Consider the following 20,320-nt stretch of genomic DNA (forward strand, 5'->3'; position numbering starts at 1 on the left):
CCAGGGTCCTTCATGTGGAGTGGCTCTCCAGCCACTTACAATATGCTGTTCTTCTGTGTGTGACCCCTCTAAAAATAAAAAACAAGAAAGGAAAATTAGGTCCACCATGAACAACGCAAAATAAGTAGAAGTTAGTTCCAGGAGCTCTTACCAAATAATTTTAAAGAAAGCCTGGTTTATTGAACTGCTTCAGTGCCTAATCTTGTCTTCCGATTTAAATCATGTCCATGCAGATGTTTATACATTGGCTAAGTCTCCATCTCCAATACATATATTATAGAGTGCTGACTGGTTTCCCATAAAAAGAATATCTCCTGGTAATAATTTCAGAGGAAAAATGCATGATAAATAGGCCTGACAAGAAAAAAGTCTCTTATAAAGAAAACTCAGAATTAGAAGTCCACAGTTTGTCTCTTGGGGAAATAAATCAACTCAATCACTCTCAGTATATGTAAGTCTTGGTTGAGCATAGGTGGGCCAAGCAGTATTATGCTGTGGGTCTGTTCAAATGTATATATAGCAACTATGGGTGAGAATTACATCAGTTCTTGAAGTCATATTCCAACCTGTGACTATATGTAGATGCTTTAGAACTCAAACATAGCCTGTTGTTCTAACATATTAAAAGTTGCCTGTTTTGCAAACCACAACACCCAAAAGGAGAGAGAGAACAAAAGGGAATGCCCTGCCACAGAGGCAGGGTGAGATGGGGGGATGGGGGGTGGGACGGATACTGGGACCCGTGGTGGTGGAAAATGGGCACTGGTGGAGGGCTGGGTATTTGATCATTGTATAATCGAAACCCAAGCACAAAAAATTTGTAAGCCTAAAACTGTACCTCATGGTGTTTCACTAATAAAAATTAAAAAAAAAAAAGAATGGGATCTTGCCAGGCTCTTCCCTGTGGGCTAGATACTCTCTGTAGCTCCCTGGCTCTCCGAGAGGGAGGGAGGAGGGATGGAGGATCCAGTGTGTCCCCTGCAAGGGAAAAGCCCTACCCGCTGTGCTATCCTCCAGCCCACCCTAGGGCAGTGTTCTTACCCCCCCCCACTTCAGGCCGTGCCTGTCGCTGCCAGGGTTAGGGGGTTGGGTCTGAGCGGGTGTGCCGGAACTGGCTGGCGATGGGGCTCTCACAGCCCTGGCCTGTCGCGCCTGTCTTCTCCTCCCCGAGCCCGCGGTGTTCCTTTCCGTGTCCCGCGCCTATGCACGATCCTCCCCATCTGGGTTTGCGCGCACCTCAGCTCCGCCGGGACACGGGGTGGCGTTGGTCCCTCCCTTCCCCCCCCCCCCGCCCCGTTCCGCGCCCATCCTTCTGTCAGTCTCCTCGGCGGGGTGGGCAGTGTTTGTGGTTTGGGTGGGAGAGGCGGTGTGTGTTCTCCCTCTCCACCCCAGAGCCCCCCCTCCCCCCGTGGCTCGCAGCCGCGCTCGCTCGCGCATTTTTGTACAACATACTGTACAAAATTACTAGTAAAACTGCAATGATGTATTAATGGGAGGCACTATTTTGCTTATTATAATACCAGAGAACAAGCACAATGAAGAAAACTTTCATTGCACACAGCCTGAAGAAAGAAAAGTAACAAGGGGAGGGGGAGAAGCATGTTGAATTGCCAATCATCCTTGCACTCTGGGGACCATATGCACTGCTGGGAATGTAATACATGCAAGGCAAACACCCTGCCACAACACATTTTAGCATAACGTTTGTTAAAGTTCAGTGATCAGGCTTTGTGGCTTATATCATTTATATCATTTTGACCATAAAGAGCTTCCTACAGCTTTATAGCAGCAGTTACACCAACATGAACATAGGAAAAATTCCTGCCAGAGAACCTATCTGCAAATATTCTGGGGTTTTATTCAGTGAAGTATAATATTGCTTCACAAACTCCCTGTGTACATGGGCCAAGCTGCGCTTCTGTGTGACCATTTCTTTTCTGCACATTGTCAAAGGCACCAACCAACAATGGCAACGAGTATGTCACACGGAGGTCAGCAGGAAATTCTCTGAGGACCAGCTGCAGAAGATTCTTCTCACATGCTGCCCCCTCCCTTGGGCAGACTTCAAATTTTGCTATCAGCCGTGAACTCTTATTCATTGCAACCACCTTGTCCCAGGAGCCAGGCCCTGAAATGAGGACCAGGGATCATAAGCTTCCTAATTTCCTTTAGAATTACATGGAATTAAGTGACAAAGCTTGCCTTTACCCAAGCTAAGTAAACCATTAAAATAGCCCCTAAAATATAGCAATGATTATGATTTTATGGAGGACCTACTTTATCAATGTTATGTATTAAGTCATATGTGTTATTAGAAAAAATAGAATAACAAAGAAAGTGTGGGAGCAAGTAATACCTAATCTTCTGTGCTGAGAAAATTCACCCAAAGATACCATGTTTGCGAGGGAGCACAAGAATACAGACAATCTCAGTTCTTCAGGTTTCATAGTAAAAATAGTTTTCTGAAATGAGCAGATGATGATTGCCCTTTAAATTATTGCACACAGCTGACCCAGTTTGTGACTGTTGCAGGTTCTTAAGGCTGTGATCATGGACATGTTGCCATCATGTGGACACTAAAGCTATGTGTCAGGCCCAGATCTACTGGTCCTGTCAGTACCATGGGCTCTTAAACTCTAAGACCACAATGTCTAGAAGGACCTGTTGCCATTATGGCTGTGGCTATGTAGCAGATCCAGTTCAAGTCTTTAGAGCATCATGAGTCCTAAATCCTGTACATCACATGATTTCTTCATGTAATATAGTCCTGTTAGTTTCTCTCATTTACAAGCTTTAGCTCTGGGAAGTCATGTTAAGGGAACTGCTTTCGAAGACCATATGGTTATTATGCTCACATGATTCATGGTTCATGTGATCTCAGATAATATTGTTACTATGTTCACATATCCCTATAGTCATGGGTCAAGCTCATAAACTTATATCTTGTGAAAATTATGAAGAAATTCTACAGATCACAGGGCAAGTCTCACAAAACCCTGCAATCACTGTAGATGTTGTTCATATAGATCCTATGATCATGCACTGTGCAATGCTTACGTGGGATATACCAAGCAATGATTGACAGCTTCGCTGTGCTCACGTGTGATGTAATGCTTTATAATCTCGTGAGACTTGGCTCTCTTTTGAACAAGTAGACAGCTGACTGCAGACACATGACTGCAGTTGCTTATTTCCTGGCTCCTGTGACAGACAGACTAGGAGTTAGGTAAGGCCCCACAATTTCCAGTTATATGGATCTTTTGGTCGTGAAACACCCCCTTAATTGTGTTCAAAGGTCCACACTTTAAATGTGTCAAGAGTTCATGCTTTGCAATCGATTTAATGAGCCGGGGCGATAGAGCAGTGTATCGCTTTGGCCAACCGGGGTTTGATCCATGGCGTCCTGTGGTTGCATGAGCACTACCAGGAGTAATTTTTGAGTGCAGAGTGAGGAATTACCCCCGAGCATCGCTGGCTGTGACCCAAAAAGGAAAAAAAAAGAAAGAAAAAAGAAAAGAAAAAGGAATTGGACTAATGGTTTCAGAAGACCTTTTGAGATTAGTTGTCCAGTTCTGAAGTCAAAATTATTGAAGAGATTCTCTCAGATTCCATTTTTTTTGTCAATTTTGACAAATTTGGCATTTTTTTGGTCCAGCCTCTGTGGATGCTTCTATTGGGAGGGCACAAGCGTGTGCGAGAAGTTTAGTCAGAGAATCGAAGACCCACGGGTAAGATTTCTGAGCCTTTTTGCGGTTTCGTGAACCCTGAGGAAACTCATCGCCATGTTCTCCTTCAATGCGCATTTTCTTAGAACACAGTTGTCCTTGGAGAATGGAAGACCTTAGGGTAAGGTTTCTGAGTCTTTTCGCGACTTGTCAAGCCTGAGGGACACCCATCTCCATGTTCCCCTCTGTCACACATTTTCTTAGATCAAAGTTGTCTTTAATCAAAGACTGAAGACCCAAGGGAAAGTTTCTGAGCCCTTTTGCGACTTCGTAAACCCTGAGGGGGGACGTCCATCTTGGCATTCTCTCCATTACGTGTTTTCTTAGACCAAAGTTGTGCCCTTTCAGAATTGCGCCTCTGTTTTTGATGTTTGCAGTAAGGTGGCCATCCCTGCCTTCATCCATCTTTTTGGAGGAGGAACGGGAGAGTGATTGGGGTAACAATGGCAGTGCTGAGAGCTTAATCCTTGCTCACTACTCAAGGATCACTACTGGCAAGCTTGAGGGTGTCAGGGATGGAAGCCGGGTTCCCCGTGTTCAAGTCAAATGCCCTACCCACTTTACTATCGCTCTGGCCCCTTCATCCATCTTAAGGAAGCCAGAGAGTTCTTAGATGCAAATTTGTATAGATTTTGTACAAATTAACTTAAATTTTATACAAATTAAATTAAGAATTGGAGTATATATGCCAATTCTATTTTCTGTCTCCTATTTGATTCTGTAGAAAGAGGAATGGAAACTTCTTTTTGAAGAACTTTGAATATTTTTAATAGCGGGCTTCGAAGCTGTGCACAAGGCCCTTTGGCGCTCACGGTGACAGTTTTGGTGTGGTGGGAAGCCACCACACCCCTCCGGGCTGTGTTAGGAAGGTTCTGTCTCCAGGAGGTTCTGTGTAGGGCTCATTCTGTGTCGGACGGTGCTTTCGTGGCTTGGTGCTGTCTTGGAGAGCGCTGTGGCAGTTTGGCTCCATGATGAACTGCCACTGTGGCGGGAAATCACTGTCGTAGGTTTGCCTTCTGTGAGGAAGTTGTCCTCTACGGGGAGGCACTGTGGTACTGCTTAGGCCCGGCAGTACTGGGGGCCTCCACCCTGCTGTTTTTAGGGGGCCGTGTAAATTGAACTCCCGGCCTCTGCTTCATTTTGAATCATGTCCTTGGCATGGTTCAAAAGGAACCATTATTTGAAAATTTTATTTGAAAATTTTAAACGAAAGTGCGAATTGAACTATCATGTGAAGATTTACGATTTATTTCTGAAGTTTACTTCAGAATTCAGTAGTTTGGGGGTGGAGCCATAGGACAGGGGTTAGGGCATTTGCCTTACACGCAGTCAACCTGAGTTCAGTCCCTGCATCCTCCCTATATGATTGCCAGAATCCGGCCAGGATTAAGTCTTGAGCAACTGCCGCGTGTGACCCAAAACCGAATGAAAAACAAACAACAACAAAAGAAGACGGCAGTTTTTCCGTATTCATGAAGTGTGATGCCATCTTTTTTTTAATTAGTGAGACATATGAGGTACAGTTGTAGACCCAAGAATGGCCGAGATTAGTGTCATCGTCTTTTTGTGTTTGGATTCGCTTTGGTGTAATCTAGACAGTGTTTGCTTCTTGTTTCCCTCTTGGTTTTTCTTTGGCGGGAGTGGGAAGACTGGGAGGTGGTGGGTGAGGGGGAGCCAAAAATCAAAAATCAGTTTTTCAATATTAATGAAGTGTAATGCTGTCGTCTTTTTGCGTTTAGATTCGTTTCGGTGCAATCTAGTCCAGGCAGTATTTACTTCTTGTTTTCCTCTTGATTTTTCTTTGGCGGGATTGTGGGGTGAGGGGGTGGGGGAGGGGGAGGTTATGGGGGAGGAGACCTATCCAGCAGTGCCCATGCTAGATTCTCCACACAGCTCTTAGAGGATATAATACGGCTCCTTCATACTCCTCTGATTTTCCTTTTCATTCCCTCCCCTCCCCCTTTTCTTTCCTGTTTCCAGGCCACTGCAGGCTTTGCTTGGAGTTCTGTCCAGATGGTGCTCTCCTACCATTTCTTGGTTCTCTAAGCATTACTTCTTGAACTGGCTGAAAATGCACATCTTATACTCCTCCCATGTTCTGAGTATATAATTTTTAAATTTTCATTCTAGTAATATGACATGCTCTGCCAGGAATCTGGCCGTTCTATAGATCCAAGTCAGAAAGAACAATTTCTGGAGTTAAATCAAATATTAGACACATTAAAATCAGAGTTCTGAGACCTGCTCTGGAGTGAGTTATTGAGTTTGTTTTCTTTTGAAAACTTTAAGAGAACTTTCTTAAAATGTAATTATAAAACGTTAAGATATTTTAAGGTATGTGTATATCATCTAGGATAGCCTTCCTAGAAATCAAGGGAGAATTATTTTATTTCTTTAGCTAAGTAAATATGGGGAACGTGCAATATGAGAAAATAAAGCTTGCTTCACTTACCAGTCCATCTGAACTCCCAGGAGAGAAGGTTACCTCATCTAGGCTATAATACCACTTCAGGCTGGCGTTATAACTGAAGATCAATTGTTCATGCTGACATTGATATTTGAACTTTCATAGGCTGTAGTGATAGCTCAGCGGGTAGGTCGTTTGCATTGCAAGAGGCCGATGCAGCTGACTGGGGCGACCCAGATTCGATTTCTCCGCCCCTTTTGGAGAGCCCGGCAAGCTACCGAGAGTATCTTGCCCGCATGGGAAAGCCTGGCAAGCTACCTGTGATGTATTCAATATGCCAAAAATAGTAACAAGTCTCACAATGGAGACGTTACTGGTGCCCGCTCGGGCAAATGGATGAACAACAGGAGGACAGTGCTATAGTAATGCGCTGTGTCACGTTTACTAGTTTGCATATATTTAGCCATCTTTCAATCTCAGGAATAAATCCCGCCTGATCATAACCTATGATAATTAACGTGCTGCTGAATTCATTTCACTAGAATTTTGTCAAACTTTTCATCAATATTAGGGATATTTGCCTGGAGATTCTTGTCTGGCTTTGGTAAAAGTAATTCTGGCCTCTTTAAAAAATGACTTTATGGTTGTTTCCTCTTCAGTTTTTTAAATTGTTACAGGATTAGTGTTAATTCTTTTTAAATACTTGGTGTAACTCACCAGTGAACCTATCTACGTTTTGGGGTTTTTTGCGGGGGAGGGGGATTATTGTTTGGGTTTGTTTGGAGGATGCAACCAATGGTGCTCAGAGCTTATTCTTGTCTCTGCATTCAGGGATCACTTCTGGTAGCCTTGAGAAACCATATGGGGTTTCAGGATTGAACCTGAGTCAACTGTGTGCAAGGCAAACACCCTACTCACTGTATTATCGGTCTACACTATGAATCCGTGTAGTTTTGAAGTTATTGTTGAAAGGATTTGATTTTCATTTCAGTCTGCTTGCTTATCTTGGTCTCTTCAAATTTTTGTCTTATCTGGATTCATACTTACTAGATTGTATTTTTAGGAATTCATTTCATCTTAGTTATCCAATTTTTGTATTTAACTGTTCAGATTCTCTTGTGATCCTTTATATTTTTCTGATGTCAGGTGTTAGTCTCTTTCTAATTTATTTGAATATTTCTTTTTATTTAATCTAGCTAAAGGTTTGTCAGTTTTATCTAAAATAGAAATTTCTATGCTTTTTTGGAGGTGAATGCAGCCAGCTGTTCTTCTGGAGATCTGTGCATGCGTCACCTCCAAACTAGATTTGCACTAAGGCAACTGAGCTATCTCTCCAGCCCCTAGATTGAGCATTTAGGTGGACATTTAGTTTTTTTCCATATCTTAGATAATGTACATAATTCTGCAATAAAATTGGAATGTATGTATGTAAGCTTTTGTGTTAACTTTTTAATCTTACTCAGATAGATTCCCAGAAATGGGATTGCTGGATCATATATGTTTAGCTTCTTTGTTTAGCTTCCTTGTTTAGCTTAGCTTTATGTTTACCTTCTTCAAGAGACTCCTTATCATTTCCAAAATGACTGTACTATTTCAATCTCCTTTTCTTTCTGGAAAAGCTAATGAAAGAATTTAAGAAAACGTTTGGTAGAATAATAGGTGACGCCTTAAAATAATCACTGAATGAATAAACTTAAGCAGACAAAGGGAAGTGTTTGTATTTATAGTAAGATTTTAATCACATATATAACTTGTGATATATATTTAGGGTCTTCCCCAGCAGTGTTTGGGGGTCATGGGAGCCACTCCAAAGAATTTTGGAACACAGCTGGCAGTTTCACTACTCCAAGAAGAAGATGATTCTAAGCTCTTGGACCTAGAGTTGCTGGATGCCATCAGGGTCACACTCAATTGTGCTCAGAGTCCACTAGGGCTACATCTGACAGTACTTGGGACCTTGTGGGCCAAAGATTAAATTTAGAATCTTATGTATGCCATAGCTTTGTGTTTCAAACCTTTGTACTATCTTCCCATATGAAGTGATGTTTTATACATTTTATTCTTTATTTTTATCATTTCAGCACTCCAAGGTTTGTTCTACAAAGCATTATGTCTGAAAGACAACAAAAAAAGTTTATTCTGTCCTACAAGAATGATTGGACAGACACGAATGAAGGTAAAATAATTTTCATTTTAGACTGTTTTAATTTTTATATTTTTATTTTTACCTAGATCCTGTGGTTTATGATACTATTAATAATGCTTTTTCATGCACATAATTCCAACACTATACCCATAACCACTCCCTTACCTGAAAACCCTAACACCGATCCTTTTCATTTACCCCAAAATTGTGTGTATCAATTCTCCCATTAGGTTGCCTTTGGACCTTTGTTACTACCTCCCTATGTATCTTTAAGTTTAATGTATGAGAGACATCACACTATGTCTGTCCCTTTCCTTCTGACTGACTTCACTCAGCATGATATCCTTTAGTTCCTGCAAGTTGATGAAAATTGCATAATTTTGTTTTTTTCTAGAGATACATACTGTTCCATTGTGTATATATACCACATCTTCTTGATCTATTCATCCATAGTTGGGAATTTGGGTTGTTTCCATATCTTGGCTTTTGTACTAAGTGCAGCAATGAACACAGGTGCACATATATCCATGCAAATTATAGTTTTTGTATTTTTGAGATAGATCCCAATAACTGGTATCACTGGGTCACATAGGAGTTCTGTTCTTATTTTTTGAGAGATCTCCACATTGCTTTCCATAGAAGCTGACCCAGATGATATATTTTTTCTCACCACAACCCCACCAACACTATTTCCAGACTTTTGGATGTGCCATTCTCACAGGTATGAGATGATATTTCATTGTTGTTTTGATTTACATTTCTCTAATTATGAGTAATGATGAGCACGTTTTTATATGTTGGACATCCATATGTCTTCTTTGGAAAAGTGTCTGTTTATCCTCTTACCCCATTTATAGATAGGGTCACTGGAATTTTTGAAGGTGAGTTTTGTGAGTGCTTATTATTTTTATTTATTTATTTTTTGGCTTTTTTAATCTTTATTTCAACATAACTATGCTTACAGAAATACACTCATACTGATTAATAGAATGCAATTTAAGTTTAACTTACCCTGCACAATTTGGACCAAAACCTTGGTACATGGTTTAAGCTTTTTAAAACAACGATTTTCAATCTGAGTTTTCATCTATTACAAATGTATATAAAAGATCCTCCATCATATGCTGCTAAAGCCAGCAGAAATAACCTTGAGAAATTAACCTTTGGTTTGTCTCTGAAAAGTAGCATGTATTGCACTGTAAAAGTTTATAAAATTGGTGCAACGAAACATTGCCGTGATGTTTCAATGCCAGTTTACAAAGTTCATTAGCTAATGGATATTGAAAGGGTGGGGAGAGCCTATGTACATTATGGTACTATAAAAGCTATCTCATTTAGTTAATATTGCATGTAGATCACAAGTCTACACAAACCAAGATTCAGATAATTCCTTGAAGCGGAATTAACACTATAAGCTCAGTTCATCTGCTGAGGTCAACAATGGAACTCCACACTGTTTTCCTAATTTATACAAAAAAGAAAATTTTCTCCCCCAGCTTTTCAGCCCAGAACTGATATACTACAGGCAAGGCATTCGTTCCTTCCATTGTCAACATTCATGGGGTAATATCTGATGAGGTCTACGTGGGTCCAAATTTGTATTAGCACACAGATGCAAAGTAGTCCCCAAAGGTAAAGACCACGTGACTTTTCTAAAAAATAAAATGGCCCTTTCTTGGAAGACTAGAGTAAAGCATCCAGCCAGTTATAAAGAAGCCCTATCAAAAAGATGTAGCCACTTGTACATTACACCTCAATTTTTAAACCTCCCCCCAAAATCATCTCTGAAAAGAGGAAAAATATAACTTAAAATATCTTGAAAACCAATGTGAATATAGGTTCAAAAGATAGTTAAGAGTAACATTTCAATAAGACTACCTAAGATTAGGCTTATAATGTATTCTACTATTTCAAGTTTATCTCTATTTACTAAACATCAATTTACAAATAAAATGTTTGCTCTTTATTCTTATATCAAAAGGGAAAATGCTAATTTTAATTCTATCCATTAGAGGGGAAACCAAGAAAACACAAATATTCAAAAGGTTCCAAGCAAATATCACATTTTTCAAATGGAAGAACTCCCAACTAGACCATAAGTTCATATTACTAATATGCTTTTCATTGAAACAATTTTTAATAAGTACAAATACATGGCATTAAGGTTCAGAACCTAATATAGGACTGACAAGTCCTTGTTTTCTGGAAGAAAGGCCTCAAGTCTCACTCAATTTCCAGTAACAATCTTTTTTCACAGATCAATTTTGTAACAAGGGATTCTCAATTTCCTTCATATTTTTTAGCATTCTAGTCTTAAAAATTAGATATGCAATCTGCCCAATTTCCTACAAGATATTTTCTGTAGTACGAAAGAAACCGCTTTTCTTTTTTTTCCCTAAACTGGTTCCCAATATCCAATCTGTATTAACATGAATCTTTTTATATTTAATGTAAAAGGTAACTTACATAAACTGTACTATGAATATTAAAACTAGTTGTTAGAAAGATTTAACTAGCTTTATAACTTAAGTTTTAAAACATAAATATTTGCAGCGTGATCTTCTGTTGACAATGATTGTTCGAGCCAAGAATTTACCTAAAATTAAACATCATCTACAAATTCTCATTCATGCAAACAAAACACACACCATCAACACACAACTTACTTCTCACATCTAGAATCTTCTTTACATCTTTGGCCTCCCAGTCAATTCCAAGTTCGTATGTCTTTTAACACAAACTTCACTCTGATGTTTAACCAGTTACCTACCAACACTTCCCTAATCTCCCGTCATGCTGCCCAAAAAGGAAACCTGCCTCAAACAGATCACCAAATCAAAGAAAATGAAATACAAAAAGTGGTTTCTTCAAAACACTCATGAGACAGAATTATTCACAATCCCCTACTGGGATCAAACCTTACTTGACTGCAACGCTTAAGTATTATCCCAAGAAAAATCCTCTGTTGGGCTCATGTTTTTTTGGCAACTGGCCAAACATACCAAAAACTGTGGGAATGGACACTATTATACAAAATGCCCTCTGCCAGGTTCTCAACTGATAGCTGCATTTCCTTGAGGCCTGTGAGTGCTTTTTAGATCTTGATTATCAACCCTTTATCTGAAGTTTTGTGTAAAAATAATTTCTCACATTAGAGCATCTGTTTATTAGAGCTTGAGTGTCTTTCTTTGTGAAGAAGATTTTTAAATTGGCTGTAGCATTTTGGATTGTTTTTAGATGATATTTTAACACCCTCTTGAATCTCAAAAAGGGAGAGATAGTATCTTTCTTCTTTCAGGCCACTGTAACAGAATGCTTTGGGGCTGGGCGGCATAAACAACAGAAAATTCACAGTTTTGGAGATTGGGAGACCCAAATCCATGTTATCGGGAGGGTAACTGTCTGATGAAAACCTGCTCCTGATTCATAAACAGCTGTATTTTTGCTATGTCTTAACATGGAGGAAAGAAATGGTAAGAATAGTCTCTGGGAATCTCTCTTTTTTATAATGCCCCTAGTCCCGCTCATGAAGGTGTATACCTCTCAATACCCTTGTAAAGCAGTGCACTGGAGATTAGGTTGGAATATAAACAATCATATTGTATACAGTATCCTTAATTTATATGGAATGGAACATTTTCTGTAGATCATTTGTGAGACTACTATTTTGTTTTGGGAGCCATGGTCAAAATAAACTTCAACATTGTACTTTTGTTTATTAAGAACAATGTAGTGTATGTGTACTAATAATTATAATCTATTCTCATTAAGAAGCATATTGTTATTATTTCTTATTACTCAGCCTCTCTTGTTTTAAATGTTCCACTTTAAGTTCTTCACAGGTGCCATCAATTTACTTATCTTATATCATGATGATAAGAAATAAGTGCATAAGAATAGTCATTAAGAAATTCTATCTACAGGGAAAAGAAGTGCCTTGCTTGAAGAGCAGTATACAACTTACCTATAAGAATGAGCAGAAAATGAAGTCTCTTTCATTTTTAGCATTACCTGGGGCTTTGGGGAGTGTTAAGTTAGTGTAATCTGTTGTTTTTGGTTTCTGTGGTGCTCAGGATTGAAACCAGGGCCTCACATACTTGAGGTATACATTCTACAGATAAGCCACATTTCTAGTGTTGTGTTTTAATTAATACCAATTAATAACACTTAAAAACACTTTGCTTTTATTATTTGATTACACAGCTGCCATTTTGTTACTTCCTATTGTATATCAAGCTCTGTCATAAAAGTGATTTCACTTAATCCTCAGGAAAGTCATAAAAGGGTGTTTTTTAGAAGAGGTATATAAATTAAGAGATGCTTGGTTATGCTATGTTTAGATACAGTCCTCACATTTCAGTGGATTATTCTTCATTCCTATAATCTTGAAGGTCTAGCTCTATTGCCACTTAAGGGTCAACAAGTAAAGAGACACATTGGTTGAGAAAAAGTTTTATTGGCAATAAGTTGCCAATAATAATTGGCAATAAATAAATTGGTAGGTTGGAAGAAGGCCCACTCGTGTCCTTAAAGAAACTGTCTTGCTTGTATGATCACAAGTAATGGTTTTTATAAACCAAATGTTTTCTGTAAGACTGGGGCTGGAGAGAGAATACAATGGGTAAGTCACGCCAAGCAGCCCAATTTTGATCCCTATTACCTCACAGAGTCTGGAGTAAGCCCTGAAAGCAGTTGGGTGTGGCCAAAATGAAATAAAGAAAGAGAGATAAGGCAATGTACCAGAATGAAAGAAACGAAGAAGGGAGGGGAGGGAAAGGTAGAGAAACAAGGTTGGAGATGTACGTGGTAGAGTGCTTGCCGTTTTGTGTGTCCACACTTGACAGTGCTCAGGACTTACTCCTGGCTCTGCACTCAAGGATCAGTCCTGGCGGCGCTTGGGAGACCATATAGGATGTCAGGTATTGAACCTGGGTTGACCACCTGCAAAGCAAGCACCATATCCCCGTACTATCTTTTTGATCACTCCAGTTCCATTTTTGAAAGTGTTTCAGGACATCTTGCACTACCTATGCCTGCCTTCCCCCTTTTGTCAACCTTTCTACCCTGATCCATCTATCAGAGAAGATTTTCCTCTTTGGAAAAGTAGAGATATTTCCTTTCTGGAGGTTGTGTGATCAGTCCTGGTAGGCATATTGGTACTTGCATCCCCCTGTCAGAGTGTTAGCCTAAGACGGGGTACATGAAAAGTTACTTTATCTCAAATTTACATTTTTCCTTTTCAGAATATGATGATGGTTATAGCTCATCTCAAAGAAGAAAATGTTTGAGTTACTTCCAAGATAATTATTGGAAGAAAAACCGTGGTCATTATTATCATGATGAATATGAATCTAACCCTTCACATCTTAAGGAACAAAGAAAGAAGATGAAGGATATCCACAGGGACTTCCACGTAAGATAGTAAGTGGCAAGATATCTTAGTTTGTGCATAGAAACCCCCAGGACTGGAATTGTGGGACTGATTTACTCTCTCTGTCTGCATGGTCATCTTTTTCTTCTACTTTGAAAACTGAAGAAAACAACAAGTGGAATTATAATTGAGCTATGCTAATTGCAGCCTGGTGTCTGACAGGTATGAGCATGTGAAACACTTTATTAGCATTTATGACTGCCCTCCTTTCCATGTCACCCCGTAGCATGCCCTACACCATCAGACACAAGAGGAGAGTGAGATGGCAATGCGAAGGCAATATCAGTGTTACTGTGTGGACAGATGAAAAATCTCCAGAAATTAAAACAGGAGATAATTCACAAGATGAAAGCCTGGGGAAATGGTTCAAGATCACAGTGAGTTTTCTGGGAGTGTTTATTGGAGGGGGGGGGGGGGGGCAGACAGAGAAAGTTCAGTAGAAGATATTTCATTATGAATGTTTTGTTTTTTCTCTTTATTACTTAAATTAACATCATTTTTCAAATAAGACAAATTTAGAGAAGCAATATAAAGGTCCATGGAATGGCTGCAGCCCCCTCTTTGTGGAGAATGTGGGAGATTGTCTAAAAGGAAAAGTGGAAATTGATGCCATGGAGCAGTTCCACACAGGATGCCTCAATTTGGCTCAATCTGAGGGTGGAAGATATGGTTCAGATTGTCTCTGGGAATCTTTCCTGAAGTGAAAGCAAAGTTTATACTATGTAGAATCTCCTGGAGCTTTATAAACTGAAACTCATACTAACAGCTGCAATTGTTAATTTTGAGAACTTGGAATGAAGTAAAATGTATTTAAGAATCCATATTTGGTTTCAAAATAGAAAATTTGTCAACAGTGCTTTCATTAGAAGCTCTTTCAAGCTTAGTAGAGGGTAGGGAAATAATACTATGTCATATCTCTCCTAATCCCGCCCTAATTCCATATTCTCTGATCTCACCCATTTTTTCTTTCCACACTTAGATTCCCTATGGGAGAAAGTATGACAAGATGTGGCTCATTACTACCATCCAGAGCCATTGCAGTGTATCCTTTACTCCAGTGGATGTAAGAGAGGATGGTGAAGCCAGATGAGTGGGCCGAAGGAAGGGTGAATGTTCAGCGTATTGAGCAGGAAAACTGCCTCTAAAATTTTTGTTTCTCCTCTTCTGCAGTTTCACTATGTGAAAAGCCGGGCTCGGTTTTTCATCCAGGATCCTAGTGTTGCCTGTGCATTGAGGGATGTCAGCTGTAAGATTCTTGATGAAGAGAACCAAAAGGTGAGGGCATTACTTGCACTAAGTCCTAGGACAGGAGGCCAGCCCAGAGGATTATTGTTTCTATATAAATCGAGTTCCTGGGGCTTACCTTACCTCTCCTCTCCTTCCTCTAGATTTGTATCTTTGTCAGTCAATCTTTTGAGCCCTTCTCTGTGCGGAATAAACTGAAGCCAGAAGAAATGGAGCAGCTAGAGGTAATGCAGAGTCATTTCACCTTTGGGATCATGTACTGCTTCTTCCTCAACCGAGATTTCTCCATCACTACAACCGTAGTGCTTATCTCTCAATCTCTCTCTGCAGCTGACCATGAAAAAAAGGTACGACGATTCCCAAAAATCTCTTGATCTCCGAAAGCTCCGCTATGACCCAGGTAAAGTTGATAGCAGTGAATCTAGGGCAAGTAAGGGCACAGGCACAATTGTCTGTTTAGGATATATGCATGCATATATTAAAATATATGCACACAAGGTTCAACCTTTAACAACATGTTACTTATATCTTATAGAAGAGTTTACTGGCTCCTGGGTGAAATACAACAATCTTCACACACTCCTCTAAGAAAGCTTTTTAGTATCATTTTTTAGCAGATTATTCATAACAAGCAATACATATTAAATTACTTCTGCTCTGCTTTGGGGGCAGGGTTTAGGGTTCAGGATGGAAACATTCATAATATGGTGGTGGTAATGTGCAATGGTGGTGGGATTGGTGTTTTAATATTAAATGTAATCAATTATTACGAACAACTTTATAAAAATAAAATAAAAAAGTAAAAGTATCTTTTTAGGAGGAAAATATAGGGATGGTAACTTGGCGAGGGGATGTTGCTTACCCTGGACCCTTCTCAGCCTTCTGATTTCTTTCTCTTGGCTTCTTGAAGACTTGGTGAACCATGCTATTGATATAGTCCTGAATAGAAGAAACTGCATGTTTGCTGTCCTGCAGATCATAGAAAGGAGTTTCCCTGAGGTGAGGTCTTATTTTCAGGGCTACTACAATGGTAACAAAAGGGATGGAGGGCATATTTTTCTCCCAGATTCTTGATAGTACTCATTACGCTAATTCTTCTTTCGAAAAGCTGTTGTCTTTGAACTTGTGCAAGAACAAACTGCACCAGCTGGATGGCTTGTCTGATATTACACAGAAGGTCACCACAATCAAAATCCTGAACCTCTCCAAAAATGAAGTGAGAAGAGGCAGACAGGTCAAAGTAGGGTTGGCAGTGTGTGAGTGTGTAGGGGGAGGAGGATAGTGCCATCAGAGTAATGACAGCAAATAGGCAAAAGTGTTTGTAAGGGAGGGAAAGGAGGTGTGGATGCTCTGATGTATCTCTTTCTCTGGGATTCGTTTTCAGTTTTTTCCCCATATTTCTTAGCTGAAGTCGATGTGGGAGCTGAGCAAGATAAAAACACTGAAGCTTGAAGAGCTGTGGCTGGAAGGGAACCCAGTGTGTGGAACCTTTCCAGACAATTCCTCCTACATAAGGTCAGCGTGATCTCCTGTCATGCTTACTGGGAACTTTGCCCCTCAAAGCATGAGATATCTGTCCCATGAGAATGAAAGGAATGCACAAAGCTATGACCCTGATCCTCTGGAAAGAGCACAGTGCCAAGCCCCTTCTTTCTGTGTCCATTGCCTGTAAAGAATTTTCTTCCTAAGAGGCCAGAGAGATATTACAGTGAGTAAGGTGCTTTCATTGCACAAATTCTGCCCACGTTAAATCCCTGGCCCCACATATAGACCTCTGAGCCCTGCCATGAGTGAACTTTGAACACAGAGCCACAAGTAAGCCTTGAGAACATCTGGGTACAGCCATATGAACAAAAGAAAATATACTTCACAGACTTGTCATCTATTGTCCTAGTCTGGTCAGTTTTCTGATTCTGCATCCAGCTTTCTTTAAGCGTTCCCTCCCAAATTGTGCTCCTTGGATCAGGAATCCCTCTCAGAACTAGTATCAGATGTGGCCATCCTTGGGCCAGATGCTACTTCCCTAGACTGAGAAGGGTTCTCCAGTTCAGGACCTCCTTCATATAGTATGCTTAGGTTGGGATTTCCTTCAGTGTTCTAGGAGAAGCCGTCTTTTGCTCCAAAAGTTAGTTCTCACTTCAATCCTAAGTTAACATGGGGCTTGCCTGCCCCATGCTGAGATGCAAGGCCCTGGATGACACTCTGGATGTCTTTTGCTCTAGCCCTAAGCCAGGAATCTGGACCTCTTTTGAAGAAACTGGGTTCCCTAAACAGAGGAGCTAAAAATGGGCCACTGATTGTGAGCAATAGGGCTTTATGGGGAAAGAATGGAAGATAGGTCAGAAGAACTTGAGGAAAAAGAACAGGCTTATCAGGGATCTTATTTCTCCCTCCATTCACATGCCACATAATCCTGCAAAACTCTTCAGAATAGCTCCAGGTAGCCTGCCTGACACAGGTATGACTCCTCGGGTCAGGAACAAATTAATACAGACACAGATTCTGTATTAACCCTGTGAGGTCATCAGGAAGAAGGTGTTGATTAGGCGAGGGAACTGAGGTCTAGGGCCTAATTCTTACTCCCTCTGGGGAAGGTTTTCTGTCCCCATGGCTTCTCTGTTTCTTTTTCTGGCTTATCTGCTTCTGAAGCCTAATTCAGCCTGAACTCACAATGTGGCCAAGGGTCAAAAAACATCCCAACAGATGCATGTGTTTCATTCATTACTGGGGTTCCAGGGGCCGCCTCTCAGGTTTATCTTGGTTCTGGAAAATATCCACACCCTTTTCATGGCAAAAGCCTGGATTTCTACCTCACACCCTCTTCCTTCTGGAGCCTTCAGTGGTTACATGGAGGAGCCAAAGACAGAGAAATCCCTTAAGTCTGGGCTCTAATTGCTGCCAGTTGTGGCACTGGAAAAGGGACATGGAGTAATAGAAAGTAGATGCTGCTACTCAGAAGGAAAAGAGAGGAGAGGGAAAATGAAAATCTCTGAAACCCTGATCATTCAATAACTTCTTTCTATGTTTGGATTTGGACAGTGCCATTCGGGATTATTTTCCCACACTATTATGTCTGGTAAGTATCTGTACCTATCATTGTCTCTTTTGAACATTTTCAACCTCCCTACCTATTTTCTTAACCTTTGGGCCTTACTTCCCTTACATTCTTGCTTCAAACTCTTGTTCAATTTTAGGGGACATGGAATCCTATAATATACTGTCTGGGATCATTTAGCCCTCACCCCCTACAAATATTCACAGGGATGCAATAAAATGGTAGTGATTTCATGATATCATGATAATGATGCCCACTGTAATCTTGTCCCTGTAATATCCAGTGCACTTCCCATCCTAACTCTAACCTTCATATGCTTCTGGACCCATTCTTTTTATTGTTCAAACTTTTTTATCTACTACTGACTACTTTATTTCTGCAGGATGGCCTGAAGTTATGCCAGTCATTTAATGACAGTGTTTCCCACTCGAACCTTTGCAAGGTGAGGAAGAAAAATCAAAAGAAACCATGGTATTTCAAGGTGGTTTTGCCTGCCATTTAGTCTCAAATGTCTTTTAATTACAGAAAAAAGAAGAATCAGATTCACTGAAGAATATGATTATGCATTTCCTTAAGCAGTAAGTGCCCCTAGAAACACACACACACACACACACACACACACACACACACACACACAAAGGGAAGACTGGAACTTGCTGGGCCATCCAGCACGGGTCTGCTTACAGAGATATTCAAGTTTGGAAGACCGCCCAAATTACAAAAGCTGTCTTCATTGCTTCCTTGCAGGTATTTCTGGATTTATGATTGTGGAGATCGGCGAGGGCTCCTGGATGCTTACCATGACGAAGCCTGCTTCTCTCTGTCTATTCCCTTCAACGATGAAGATCCATCTTCGTGAGTATCACAGTTTAGTTTCTAGTCCTGAGCCTTGTGGATTACCAGAAGACACAGGCTAATTACTGGAAATGCCCATGCTAACCAGACCACCACCTTCTGTTCCTCTTTATATCTTAGAAACCACTTGTGTGAGTATTTAAAGGACAATAGGAATATGAAGATACTCAAGGACCCTGGTAAGTGTGTTGTGGGAAAGATGGGGCAGATAAGTGGGATGTGATAGAGTCAATTCATAGGGTCTGGGATGTGGCAATCACTGATTTATGACTGTATCTCCTCACCACTACCCAGATCTGCGGGCACAGCTGCTAAAGCATACAAAACATGACATTGTCCGTTTCCTCTGCGTATTGCCTCAGACAGAGCATGACCTCGACACCCTTATGATAGATGTGTGGATGCAGTCGGTGAGCACCTGCTTCCTTCCACAGGCATAAGTAGAAAACCATAGGTGTGTAGGGCGTTTAGGTGGTGATTGAGCACCTGGGCTCTTCCCTTACAGGAAACCATGATCTGTTTTTCTGTCCATGGGATGTTCAAAGAAGGTGAGTGTGTAGAGCCTCATCCCAAGATTTCTCACTGCTTTCTCCTCCTGGCTGAACTCACTCTCACAATACCAACCTTCCCTCATCCCTTCCATTCTCTTTCCCTTCCATCTGTGTTCTTATACCTTATCTGCCCCAAAACCACCCTTGGTATGTGCCTGTCTGCCTCATACTGCTGGGGAGTTAGGGACATAGATTGTATGTTGTATGCTGTGATAACTTTCACCAAAATTCTTAAACTCTGAGAACATGTGTCAGTAATTTAAGTTCTCAGTGTCCTCATTTGTAAAGTAGGCTGATACTACCTATCTTTGGGGGAAGCTTTAGAAACAATATTGTAAAGATGCTAATACTGCTTAAAGTAACAGATTCAATATAGTTCCTTTAAAAAATTCCATCTGACTCCTTTCTAAAAATGGATAAATCAAATTTCCAAAATTGATAAAATTCACATCTAAATGCAGTGGACTTGAAATAGACAAAACAATATTGAAAGATAACACAATAGTTAAAGGACTTAACATTTTCCATCTTCACAATTTAAAGACTCATTACAGAAGTATTATGATCAATACTGGTGTGATATGGATATATGGACAGACATACAGGTCTGAAAAAAATAAAAGGAGCTTGTAAAATGGTTGTCACCTCACAAAGAAATAAATCTAACTTGTAAAAAGGTTTATATAGTGGAACTAAGATGTTTAGGGACTGGAACATTAGTGTGATTCGTCAGTGGAAGAATATTGTTCTATTATTGCCCTTCCAATTTCTGACATTCTAGCTCCCAGAGAACAGCTGTTCCCATTTTTCATGAATAACAAGTAAGACCCTGATTCGGGTGCAGTGTATGAGCATGTAAAGCATATGACTCTAAAGGGGCATTATTGTTTTTTATTTTTGAAGTG

General features: G+C 40.3%; 1 protein-coding gene across 1 annotated transcript; it reads left to right on the plus strand.

Annotated features, from left to right (window-relative positions):
- The first annotated feature begins 9,056 nt into the window (after positions 1 to 9,056).
- Positions 9,057 to 20,240, plus strand: LOC130032577 (nuclear RNA export factor 2-like). Its single transcript, XM_056124130.1, has 18 exons — positions 9,057 to 9,159; positions 13,522 to 13,699; positions 13,936 to 14,086; positions 14,689 to 14,772; positions 14,880 to 14,984; positions 15,098 to 15,178; positions 15,285 to 15,354; positions 15,865 to 15,953; positions 16,063 to 16,170; positions 16,360 to 16,469; positions 17,994 to 18,030; positions 18,392 to 18,451; positions 18,535 to 18,587; positions 18,757 to 18,864; positions 18,985 to 19,043; positions 19,159 to 19,274; positions 19,370 to 19,412; positions 20,197 to 20,240. The coding sequence occupies exons 1-18, from the start codon at positions 9,057 to 9,059 to the stop codon at positions 20,238 to 20,240; spliced, it is 1,599 nt and encodes a 532-aa protein (XP_055980105.1).
- Positions 20,241 to 20,320: the final 80 nt, after the last annotated feature.

The sequence above is a fragment of the Sorex fumeus genome, unplaced genomic scaffold (assembly GCF_029834395.1).
Source record: "Sorex fumeus unplaced genomic scaffold, SorFum_2.1 ptg000050l, whole genome shotgun sequence".
NCBI classification, from domain to species: domain Eukaryota; kingdom Metazoa; phylum Chordata; class Mammalia; order Eulipotyphla; family Soricidae; genus Sorex; species Sorex fumeus.